This window comes from Cladophialophora bantiana, assembly GCF_000835475.1.
Source record: "Cladophialophora bantiana CBS 173.52 unplaced genomic scaffold supercont1.13, whole genome shotgun sequence".
Taxonomy (NCBI): domain Eukaryota; kingdom Fungi; phylum Ascomycota; class Eurotiomycetes; order Chaetothyriales; family Herpotrichiellaceae; genus Cladophialophora; species Cladophialophora bantiana.
In genome coordinates, this window is record NW_015971587.1 from 169901 (window position 1) to 181779 (window position 11879).

Consider the following 11879-nt stretch of genomic DNA (forward strand, 5'->3'; position numbering starts at 1 on the left):
TCTTCCTCTTCTTCCTCTTCTTCCTCTTCTTCCTCTTCTTCCTCTTCTTCCTCTTCTTCCTCTTCTTCCTCTTCTTCCTCTTCTTCCTCTTCTTCTTCATGCTAATCACAGATCTGATGCTTGGTCCTCGAGCCATTTGAACCTCGGCCAGACCGCAGACTTGTTGGATAATCTTCGCTACTCGAGTACTGCCGAATGAAGCGCTCTACTGATTGCATAAGCGTTGTCCTCTTGCTCTCTATATGCATCTCCCTGGAACGACTTGTACGAATTCGGCAAGGAAGAAAAGCATGGATCTATATTGTCTTACGGAAGGATAGACCGGTTGATCCCGCATTCAAGATATTCTAGACCTGTTCGATAGATACCGGCGACGTTGCCACAAGGTCTATCGTAAGGCTAGGTAAGGCTGACTATGGGGTGGTGATATCTGGAGAGTCTAAGAGGTAGGAGAGAGCGTTCTTTTCCGTTCACCCTCTCTGCTGAGCTAGGCAGTGCTCCATCTTTTAGGTAAAGCATCCGCACAGTGACGATGATCGACGCGAAGAAGCATATCCGGCGACTTTGGTGCATCATCCCTGATCATCCTCATGTATGTCATACATGAATTTGAGATGTAAACACTGACGTCATTTTCAACATCTGGATCTGCAATCCTTGTGTCCGAGTCGTGAGGAGAGAGGGAAATGCACAACCACCTACAAATTACACCTTTGCGCCATCTAAAATAAGACTAGACAAAGGAAGTTTCCAACCCAGAAGTCACTTCGCTTGTTTATATTACAACGTTTAGATCAAAAGTGGACTAGGAGAACTCTCCACATCTTCCGTTGGGTTTTCTGACCTAGAATTCCAGTCCGTTTGTCTAAACGAGTATATCAAGTCTTGCTGGACAGGGCGTTTCCCCGACACACCACTCCTTTGAACCTCTACTATCACTTGATCTGCCTTATACCAAATCATATTGCCAGAGATATGTCCGCTCACACTGAAAACTTACAATTTTCTCGAGAGGATGTCGACTTCGGTAAGGCCTTTCAACGGACTTCGTCTAAGTTTGTCAAGGTTTCGGTTGTAATGGACCTTTCAACCCCCGGCTTCTGGAAGGGAGCTCACGACACTGACACTGATTCTCGGATCCTTCCTGCAGAGATCCCTCGGGAACTCCCAGAGAAGCTGGCAGAAGAACTTCGAAGGCTGGAACAATTGTTTACCGTTGACACGGCCATGCTGAAGAAGATCACGGATAAGTTCGGCGAAGAGCTTGACGAAGGTGAGTTCACGTCTCTCTCCGGTTTATGCTGCACACACAGGCTGTTGGCCCGGGAGTGGATTCCGTCAGTCGTCAAAAATATGCTGGGCGGACTGAACTGAGCGAGATGACAGCCAGTTTCTCCTTTACCTCGTTGGATGCTCTCGTCCCGGTTTGCAATTTATCGTAGAGATTTTGCTGACAGTACATCTTGCCAGGCCTTCGAAAGCACGCATCCAATGTTGTACGTTTGCGCTGCATCACCGCATCGAAGTTCTCCAAGTCAAACCTTCAGGACCCCGCTAGATACTGACGTCCTTTAGCCGATGAATATTACCTGGGTTACTTCTTTCCCCACAGGGCATGAAGCCGGCACATATCTCACGCTCGATCTCGGCGGAACCAATCTCCGCGTGTGTTTGATCACACTCACCGGCACACCAGGAGGGTCTGAGATCACACAAGAGAAATATCAACTACCCCGAGAGATCAAGACCGGCACTGCGGATGAGCTCTTCGACCACATTGCCGACCGCCTTGGGAATTTCGTGACAAAGCACATAAAGGGCGATGGAGCAAAGCAGAACGATGGGAAGATGCCACTGGGTTTCACGTTTAGCTACCCCGCTACTCAAGAGAGGATTGACCATGGGGTTTTACAGACCTGGACGAAGGGATGGGATGTCAAGGGAGTGGAAGGTAGCGATGTTGGAAATATGTTGAGGGGAGCCATGGAGAAAAGGGTATGTTCATGCGTGGAACACCCTCCCACGCTGTCTAGTTGATCATTGTCCGACGCTTTTGTTTGCCCCACGAAGTCCAAGAAACTGACCCGTTATTTTGCGTTACGCAGGGCCTCCTTGTAAATCTTGTCACTCTTATAAATGACACAACCGGGGCTCTTATCGCCTCCGCATACAACGATCCCGAAACAATCATTGGCGCGATTTTCGGCACCGGTTGCAATGCGGCATATATGGAACGCAAATCTCGTATACCAAAACTTCATGGAACGGGTCCATCTTCCAACGGCACTACCGCTATTTCCGGGACTAGCAGGGAGGAGAAAGGTGATGCGCTAATGGCCATCAACTGTGAATATGGTGCCTTTGACAATTCACACTCTATCCTCCCAAGGACACGATACGATGAAATAATCGACGAACAATCTCCGCGACCGGGAGAGCAGACATTCGAGAAGATGTCCGCCGGGCTCTACCTGGGAGAAACATTCCGACAGATCCTCGTCGACCTGTACGCCAGAGGGGTGATCTTCCGCGACTCAAAGCTCGACGACAAGCAGAAGGAACTGCTAAACACCGCCTATGCAATCGATACGGAATTTCTATCTAATCTGGAGAACGACGCGTCGCCATCCCTTTCCTCGTCGCTGCGTGCCTTCGAATCCACGGTTGCGGGTTTGCAACCCACGCCAGCCGAACTAATCTTCTTGCAGTCCCTCGCGAAGCTCATCGCCATCCGTGGCGCGAGGCTGTGCGCGTGCGGCGTGTCGGCGATCTGTCGGAGGATCGGGACGCAAACAGGTCATGTCGCCGCGGACGGGAGCGTGGCTATCAAACACCCGCGGTTCAAGGAGCGGTGGGAAAATGCGGTCAGAGAGATTTTGGACATGAAGATGGGGGCCAAAGCGGCTGTTGATGGAGGAGGAGCGTTGGAAGGGATTAAACTGACGAGCGCGGAGGACGGGAGCGGTCTTGGAGCCGCTATAATCACAGCGCTGACTCTAAGAAGGGCAGAACGGTGATGAAGCGGTAGTTGCGGTGAGTGCAGTCTACAAACACGAAAAGGCATACTGTAGTGTGCCTTGAGACAGAATGGCCGCCGGAAGTGTCGAATGTTTCTCTGAAAGTCTTGGGACAAACGCTTGTGACCTGACGCGAGACACTTGTTGCACGTGGTGGGCTATCCTTGCACCGATACTCCGCAGAAATCTAGACGTCTATCTCGCCACAACACCTCCTCACCCACTGAGCCGTCTCCCCCACTCGACTGAGGAACGGACTATGTCCGCTCTTGATAGCAGTCACATGGACGGTCTTTCTCCTCCCATCGTCTCCCGGTTGCCTCGTAGCCTCCTCGCGGGCCACAATCTCCCTGTCCGCAATGTCAATCATGGCCCTCTGGAACGCCGGCGGCAGTGCCCTGTCGTCCTCGGTCACCAGGTAAAACACATCCAAGTCCAACTCGGCCGCAGCTTGCCACGCCGCAAACGGCACGGGTGTTTCCTTGGCGGCCCAGACGGCCCAGATCTGCGGTGTGCAGAGCGACGCGTAGCGCTGGGCGGCCAGGGGATCTTGCTCGGCGACGTCGTGGTAGAACAGAGCGACGGGGCCCGGGTCAGGGACACAGGTGCAGATTTCGATCTCGCCCTTACTCGGATCGCCAGGGTAGGGGATCGTCGAGATGAGCATCGTCGGCGGAACCTGCCCGCCGCTCCAGTCCAGCAGCGAGGTACCCGGCGACGTGAGGAGGCCAGCGATGATTAGCAGCGCGATGACGCCATTGCGGTGGCCCCCCCGCGCGCGCGAGGATCTGTCCAGGCCCTCAATCGCCGCAGAGGCAACGACCGTACCGTACGAGTGCGAGAGCAGCACGAGGTCAGCGGCTGGGTGGGCAGAGAGTTCCGAGACGACGGTCTGCCGGATCGCAGCGATGTCGTCGAGGATACTTGACACGGGCGGCACGTTGAGTCTCTCGTAGTGCACGCTCGGCAGCCACGGCGAGACGGTCCTGTAGCCGTGCGAGTTCAGAGCTGTCTCCAAGGGGTGGAAATGCTCGGGCGAGTGCCACGCGCCGTGGACCAGGATGACGGTGGGCTTCGGAGTGGACATTTTGACATGTGTCTGTGGCAGAGGACGTCCGTGTTCTTATTCGGCACAGCTAATATCGAACTCTGGTAATTTTTGTTGTGGTATATTTCTAGTTCCGTTCCTGTGATGGCAAGACAGCGGATACATATGCCTCCCCGGCCCAAAGCCTTGGTTTCGGGTTTCCGTGGATGACACACCTCGGTAAGAAGAAAGTTGAAGAAACTCTACCGATTCCTGTGCTGCTGATGGTTGCTCTATATACGTGTGGAAGTTCCTCAGAGGGGAGGAACGAAGCAGACGACATCAAATTAGTCAGGCAGCCATCCATTCAACTCGGCCGGTCCTATCGTCAACGCTGACTGGATCTCGTGAAGGAGGCCTGAATGCAGGAGGCCTGACGAGCTAGCAGGATATTCGAATCCATCACCATCGAAACACAAAGTCTCAACATTAGATGCACCAAGTCCGTTGCCTGTGGCAGCACTGGGAGGAAACGTGGAACATGTGAAGACAAGCTTGGGTTAGGTTCTGTTGACAGGGTCTCGAGATAGCCACTGTGTGGCAAACCACCTAAGACGCTAGGCGTTTCACCAACTTCGCCACCTACCTCAACACCCGTTGTTCTCGCCGATCTGTGATAGGATTGTGAAGGAAGAGGAGGTTTCAGGAATGGCCTTCAGATTACAGGCCAAAGTGTATATAAACAGGCAGAGGGGCAAGAATACAATCAATCACATAGATCCACTCTCACTCTGTGTACAACAGGTTCATTCATGTTGGGAGCAAAAATGTCCCCCCCTCCCAAAGCACAGTATCCTGACCTGCCCCAGAGGACAGCAGCCTTGATATCCTCGTGCACAGGAGTCTCCCATTTCCCAACTCCTTCTGGCTCCCAATGTCGGTTCTGTCTCGAGGATAGTAATGTATCATTCTCCGTGCACAACCCGCCGCCATATCTTACCATGACCACGCCCCACCCCGCCCCAAAAACCATCTGTTGAACTGTGCCATGCACTACGAGTTGGTGAACTTTCACGCTCAAGCTCGAGCATCCGTCACCCTTCGGCGTCACAATGACAGCCAATTGGCTATAGCATTCAGGATAGGATGCCAATACGCTCCTGCACATTGGAAGGAGTTGTTCAAGGTACCATTTCCCTTGTCGACTTTGCGCCTCCTCATTGCTTGTCTGCCGAGAGACAATGAGGAGTCACTTGGAGGACATCGAGACGTTCTTCGGCCGTCACTTCCAGCCTGCTGGCTCGTCCTGACGGTGGCGGTACCTTCGTGCTGAAATTGGCATCGGACGGGTCGAGACTCGCAACCAATTTCCCACTCCCTTCCTGTGTTTTGTAGCTGCGAATGCCCCGAGCCAGCAGCAACCCCAGAGCCTTAATCATCACGACACTTTTCTGACTGGAGTACCGCAAGTTAAATCCTTCCAAATACCAATCCGACAGTCTGTGAAGGCATTGTAAGTTTTATCAGTGAGACAGGTCGACTGCCAGGGTTGCAAGATCGCCACCGTGACCACCGTTGCCATTTGATCGCTGGCGCCACTTGAAATAGCCATTACGCTGAAATGCAATGACGTCGTTACGGGATGCTCAGAAATGGCCTTGTTGGCACGGCATTAAATGTATATCAGCAGGCAGCGTCTCTCTGGGAACAAGAGGGACAGACACAACTTGCAAGATAGATCAATTATAACGAACCTATCTAGCAAGCCGGGAATGGGTCGCAATGACCAAAGTGGTGGCAAGGCTTTGTCTATGGGGGGAGGGTGGGGTCTATCTGGGAGTAAAGAAGAGGGCCAGAAGGACTCGACTAACTACGAGATAAACGAAAGAGAGGGGTGCCAAGGTGCCTCCAGGCTAGTGTTGCAATGAGCTAGCGGAAGACGTTCATTTGCTTGTTGTGGCTCAAATGAGGACATGCTAGATCTTTTTAACAGAATCATGAGGACCTGCCTAACTATATGCTCGTTCGGTAATTACACGAGGATATCGGCGCTAGCCCTCACTACCCTCACCAGTCTGAAGGCCTTCGGTCGAGGACTGGCGTAACAGTCTTTACATGTCTTGGCCTATCCTGTCGGTTACACATGGACGAAATCAACTTGACGGTTTCATTATATCACTCATCCGCCAGCCCTTCTTGAAGTTGCAAATTCTCATCCACTCCACGAATGCTGCGGGGTTGAGTTGTACTCTACACCATCCGCCTACGGGCTCCTCTAGCACTGTGCATTGCACATCTGGAATTCTTCCGATCCGCCAATCCGTAGGGCATATTCCATAAGAGGTGCTGCTGAACCGGTCAGTAGTGGAGCTTCCTCCAATTTCCATTACAGTATACGATTCGGCAGTCTTCCGAACAGGCAAGATAGCAGAAGGTCCAAGCATGAGTATGAAATCCCAGTCCCGCCAATGGGTGGTCGAACAGATAATTTGGTCCTTGTATTCGTTGGCCTGGCACCTCGTTAAGTATGAATGGAAGGATAACCGTTCAGTGGCCGACGTCATTTCCACGTATCTGTCCTCTTCAGAGTTGAATGCCGCGACTGTATGGAGTGACACCGGCCGTGCCTCTAGAATGACCTCCATCACGATCGGGGTTTTCACCTGAGAAGGTATGGATCTGTTGTAAAAGGTTTGCAATGATCCAGGTTTAGAGCCTAGGATCCAGCGGACGACAACTTCTACATTGCGAGCATAGAGCCCACTTTCCCCTTTGCTAGGGAAACGTCCGCAAATGACTTCCATGTTCGCTGCGCAGACCTCCATGATGGATGATGTATAATCGACTATTACCTCTGAGCGAACAGAGGCAGATGTGAGGCCGAGTAGTCCATAAAGTCTATCTCTCGGATCATGGCAATCAGCCTGGTGGAATCTTCCGAGAAGCTCGTAAAGGTTCCAGACTGCGTTATGTTTTCTTTTGAGTTCCCAGATATTGCGAAAGTTCTCTCTTGAGGCAGTGTTCTTTCTCGTACGTCTTATAAGGGGTGTCAGTCGTCTAGTGGTAACGTCTTGTAAGTCCTCCCAGTCAATGACTCTATCGCTGATCATCAGGAACACCTTCTGCGCGAGAACAATCTCTGGGATTATCCAGACACGAGTCCAATAGTCACGCTTGATAAGAGATCCCAGAGCCTTCGTACCCCGCCGGCCGACCTCTCGAGGAATCGATTTGGACCGCCGTTGGCGTGGAATGCTCAACGCGAGATTCATGTAGGTGATGGCATAGTCCGTATCAGGATCAGCCTCGCCGAGCCAAGCATAAACGCTAGCTGCAGTGCTGAAAATGTCTTTCATGAGTTTGACCTGATGGTTGCGTTCCTTGACGTTGGACTGATCTATGCACAGGTAGTCAACCCAGAGTCTGCTCGGTCCTTTGACAGACCAAAAATTCTGCAGGAATTGCCAGAGATTCCGCCGAACTCTGATCACCTGGCCATCTAGAATAACCTCTGATCCATCATCAGGAGGGCCCCAGCAGTATGATAACGCTATAAATGAGTCGGCATTCGAGAGAGATGTGTATTCTAGGGAGAGCTCGATTGGTGTGTCGTCAGCGCCGGCGTGCAATGTGAGCAGCCGGATTTCTTGCTCATTCTCATCAAGTGGCAGGTACAAGGAATCCTTCAGACTTCCGGTGGCATTCTCGCTGGAGAGACCTGCGTTCTCCACTGTAGGTGAAGGTGTGGAGTCGACTTCTGAAGCGGAGGTAGTCATGCTCCTCGTGAGCGGAGCCATCATAAATCACTAGCTTGAGGGTACCATTGACAATTAGTTAATTTCGCTTGTCAAAAAAAAGGGAAAAGAAAAATTATTAAAGAAGATTTCATCGACGATGAGAAAATCGAGCGAGATGATGATTGACGAAATTGTGATCGAGAGGCGCCTCGAGGGGGCGGTGTAAAACACAGCCTCGTCGAGCGATTCCTCTTTCGCTCAACCAAAGTGCCTTACAAGAGAAACTGGACTTTTATTCACAGTTTCCAAAGGCCCGTACCTATTCAAATAATGCGCGAATTGGTCGTGCCCGGAAATTAGTATCCTTTAAAGAAATATACGAAAGTTCTTCATCAATTTTTAATTGAGTTCTACACATGTCTCTTGCTGGCCCCAAACCCCTTCTTCTTAGATCCCCGCTTGCCTGGGAAGTCTTGTCAATGCCCTGAGCTTGTATCCTCAAGAAGACGTTGTGTTGCATTCCTGGTCACAGTTTTTCCCTCGATTCACGCACCCTCCGGAAGCCTCCACATCCGCCCACGCCAGCATAAGTTTGGATAAGACAGACGCGTCGAATGCCTTCCATCTACGCTGGCTTGACCTTAATTCTAACGCCCTTGGAGTCGAGCCGTGGGCTTGGAGCAAAGAAATCGTGCGCAAGTTCCAGATCGCTTATGTCGGTTTGATAAAGCTCAAAGTCAAAGTTCCTAAATAGGGCCGCAAGTGTCATATGCAGTTCGGCCTGCGCAAGACTACAATCCATTTAACAAACGGCCAAGGGTGCATGAGATAAACGCTTACTTGATGCCGAGACAGCTGCGTGTCCCTTTGCCAAAGCCAATATAGTATCTTTCCAAGCTGTGCCCGTTAGGCGCCTTGGGATTGCCAATCCACCTCTCAGGTCGAAACGTTCTAGGGTTCGGAAAGATCACCTCGTCATCGCAAACATCGACATTCGTCATGCTCACAGGAGTCCTAGGGGGGATGATCCAGCCTTTGTACTCTAGTGGCTTCGACAAGAGCCTGGGTTCTCTCGCCGTTACTCCATACGACATGCGCACTGCTTCTCGCACGCACCCAGCGAGATACGGCAGCTTTTCGAGCTCGGTCCAACTAGGCTTTTCGTCGGGATTTGGAATAGCAGCCTCCAATTCGGCCCTCAGCTTCTGGTATATAGGCCGATCGTTGATGATATGAAAAGCTGCAGTGGCGAGCGCCCAGCCAGTAGTGACAACACCAGCAGCAACCACAACAGAAGCCTCGCCCATTAGCCGTAGCGAATTCTTTTCCGAGGGTGGTAGATTACCTTCAATTAGTTCCTGGAATACCGTTCGATGGGAAGACTTCTCCAGGACATCTTTCATTTTCCCTGACTTCATATCGTCGATCTGCTTGCGAAAATCCTGCAATTGATCAGCGATGCGTGTCTTCTCTCTGGGACAAGCACATTCCATACACCTTGCATTCTGAAGAACAGGGCATATTCCGGCTGCATTTTCACCGTAATGGACTGAGGCAGGTTGAATAGAATTTTCGGGATCCAGGGGAATTGTAGAGACACATTGCTAAACTGGTTTGCCGCCATGATTGGGTCGTGTAATGATTTCTCGAACTCCGGCTCTCGGAGAGCATCATAGCTAAGGTTGAAGCAGTATTCCAGTATCACTTCTTCAGTAAGTGCTGAAAACGCTCGGTTGATAGGCATGACTTTTTCTTCGGCCTGGAATTCACGAACGCGATCCACCAGGATGTCGATCTTTCCTTGAATTACATCTTGTAGATCAAGAATGCGTTGTCGCGAGAACAGAGGATTGAGTGCGCCCCGTCGAATACGATGGAGCTCATCTGAGGCGGTTGCAAAAGCAGAGTTATGATCTCCAAAGCGACCAGCCATCCACTCGTACTTATCCACGCGACCGGCCTTGGTATACAAAGTTTCATAGAAGTCCGAGTCCTGGATATGCAGCTCGTCCGGAACAACGCGCACGATAGGTCCTACCGACATTAGGACGAAAACTACTCATGGGTCGAACCATGTACCGTATTGTTTGTGCATTTCCTGTACCTGGAATGTAAACTGTCCCTGCAGGATCACATCGTAGTAGACTTCATGCCAATGGCTTATGGCCGCATATTTGGGGCCTGGAAATTTGGCAAGGGGGTGGAAGTACAAGCGATAGATTACAAGGCCGATCAGGTAGAGTGTATATGTCCCGGCGGCGGCCAGGAGAGTTCTCGCCAAAGCATCAGAGACCGCCATGTCCGTGTTGGAATGCAGCCGAAGATTTGCGAGAAGCGGACGGTGCCTTGGAGGTTGCAAGGAAGCAAGCACATTTATTACCTTTGCCTAGCCGCGACCCGCCCTCACACATGTGCTTCAGGCGGCGCCTCCGGCTAGTGGGCGTTCTACATAGACAGAAACCAGGGGATGCATGGGATGCATTAGGCGAGGCTATACCGCCAATCGGGGAGTTGACAATGGGATGGGAGGAAGCCCGGCGCATGTTTGGCGCACAAGGGACGGGCCCGTAGCCGACTGAGTCTGATAAGCCGTAGCCAATACTGGTACAACTCCATGGCATGATATATGGACTGTAGCATCGGTCCTTGGTATGCCCGCAGATGTGCCGTTCCTTCCCCGGCACCTTGCAACATCTCTGACCAGCTCTAACCTCGATTAATATAGTCGCCACGTCCAGAGAACTCTCCTACCTACCCATTCCCTCCACTCTGTCCTTGATCTCGGATGTCATGAACCGTTTGCAAGCAATCAGCCCGGCTCCAGAAAAGTAGCAGCCGGTATGGCGACTCCAGATGGTGCTCTCATCGCGGATAATGACTACAGGGCAAGAACAATAAGGCACCCTACACGACGTTGCTTGCTCACACATGGCTAGGAAGATGAGTTCGACGAAGATTCAGGTTTTGATAATGATCAAGAGTCGTCACTCAGCCAAAGTCTCAGATCTTCGGTGTACAACTACCGATATGAAAATGGTCGCACGTACCAGTCGTATCGTGCAGGTGCCTACCACCTTCCAAACGATGAAGAAGAGCAGGATCGACTAGATTTGTTGCATCACATCTGCAAGATGCTACTGGGGGGCGAGCTCTTTACTGTGAATCTCCCGCGGGATCCGCAACGAATACTGGATGTCGGCACGGGAACAGGTATATGGGCCGTAGAGGTCGCCGACCAGTTTCCAAGCGCTCAAGTCTTTGGCACAGATCTCAGCCCCATACAGCCACCCTGGGTTCCGCCAAATTTGCAGTTTTACGTTGACGATGCGGAAGCCGAGTGGACGTGGTTGGAGAACGAGAAGTTTGATTTCATCCACGGACGTGGTCTTTGCGGTGGCATTGGAGACTGGCCAAGATTTTATGCCCAAGCTTGGAATAATCTCAAACCTGGAGGATGGATGGAGATGCAAGAGCATTCAGTGAGTTTCTTCAGCGACGATGGCGGTTTGGAGCATGCGACTGCCTGTGTCTCAGCCGTTATCGAACTAGAACGGGCCAGCGAGAGGGTAGGTAAGCCTCTCAACGTCGCCCATCTCCACAGACAGTGGATGATTCAAGCCGGTTTCCACGATGTGCAGGAAGTCGTCAAGAAGGTGAGAAGCATGACCGCCATCGAAAAAGCCCTTCCCTAACCGTGACAGGTCCCAATTGGACCGTGGGCGAAAGATCCGAAGCTGAAGGAGATCGGCACACTTTACCGGGCACAGATGCTTCAATCAGTACCCTCCTTCATGCTGGCCTACTACAAGCAGATCTTGGACCACAGCGATGAGGATACAGAGACTGCTATGGCAGAGGTGAAAGAGGAGTTTGTTGACCGACGCCTTCATCTTTACCAACGGTGGTACTTCGTAAAGGGGCGACGGCCGGTATGACTGACTATTTGCTACCTCCTCCCGCGGAGACGATATGTACAAACACTCCTTCCACTCGGTATAGACGGATCGAAATCGGAGACGGCCGGCTTTAGTGCTTTCTGAATCCTGATAATTCTCTTGTACGAACAAAGCGAGTTGAAATGGTTTCTTTTCTACTGCA

At 51.5% G+C, this 11879-nt stretch overlaps 5 protein-coding genes across 5 annotated transcripts; 2 read left to right on the plus strand and 3 right to left on the minus strand.

The window, feature by feature from the left end:
• Positions 1 to 975: 975 nt before the first annotated feature.
• Z519_08426 (uncharacterized protein) lies at positions 976 to 3017 on the plus strand (the record flags this gene model as incomplete). Its single annotated transcript, XM_016766154.1, has 4 exons — positions 976 to 1273; positions 1471 to 1496; positions 1576 to 1995; positions 2106 to 3017. 4 exons carry the CDS (start codon positions 976 to 978, stop codon positions 3015 to 3017), a joined length of 1656 nt encoding a protein of 551 aa, XP_016617312.1.
• Positions 3018 to 3204: 187 nt separating this feature from the next.
• On the minus strand, positions 3205 to 4104 carry Z519_08427 (uncharacterized protein; the record flags this gene model as incomplete). The annotated part of the gene is made up of 1 exon (XM_016766155.1): positions 3205 to 4104. One exon carries the CDS (start codon positions 4102 to 4104, stop codon positions 3205 to 3207), a length of 900 nt encoding a protein of 299 aa, XP_016617313.1.
• A 2093-nt stretch (positions 4105 to 6197) lies between these two features.
• On the minus strand, positions 6198 to 7841 carry Z519_08428 (uncharacterized protein; the record flags this gene model as incomplete). Its single annotated transcript, XM_016766156.1, has 1 exon — positions 6198 to 7841. One exon carries the CDS (start codon positions 7839 to 7841, stop codon positions 6198 to 6200), a length of 1644 nt encoding a protein of 547 aa, XP_016617314.1.
• Positions 7842 to 8406: 565 nt separating this feature from the next.
• Positions 8407 to 10080, minus strand: Z519_08429 (uncharacterized protein; the record flags this gene model as incomplete). The annotated part of the gene is made up of 4 exons (XM_016766157.1): positions 8407 to 8572; positions 8622 to 9223; positions 9277 to 9815; positions 9861 to 10080. 4 exons carry the CDS (start codon positions 10078 to 10080, stop codon positions 8407 to 8409), a joined length of 1527 nt encoding a protein of 508 aa, XP_016617315.1.
• Positions 10081 to 10912: 832 nt separating this feature from the next.
• Z519_08430 (uncharacterized protein) lies at positions 10913 to 11716 on the plus strand (the record flags this gene model as incomplete). The annotated part of the gene is made up of 2 exons (XM_016766158.1): positions 10913 to 11434; positions 11483 to 11716. 2 exons carry the CDS (start codon positions 10913 to 10915, stop codon positions 11714 to 11716), a joined length of 756 nt encoding a protein of 251 aa, XP_016617316.1.
• Positions 11717 to 11879: the final 163 nt, after the last annotated feature.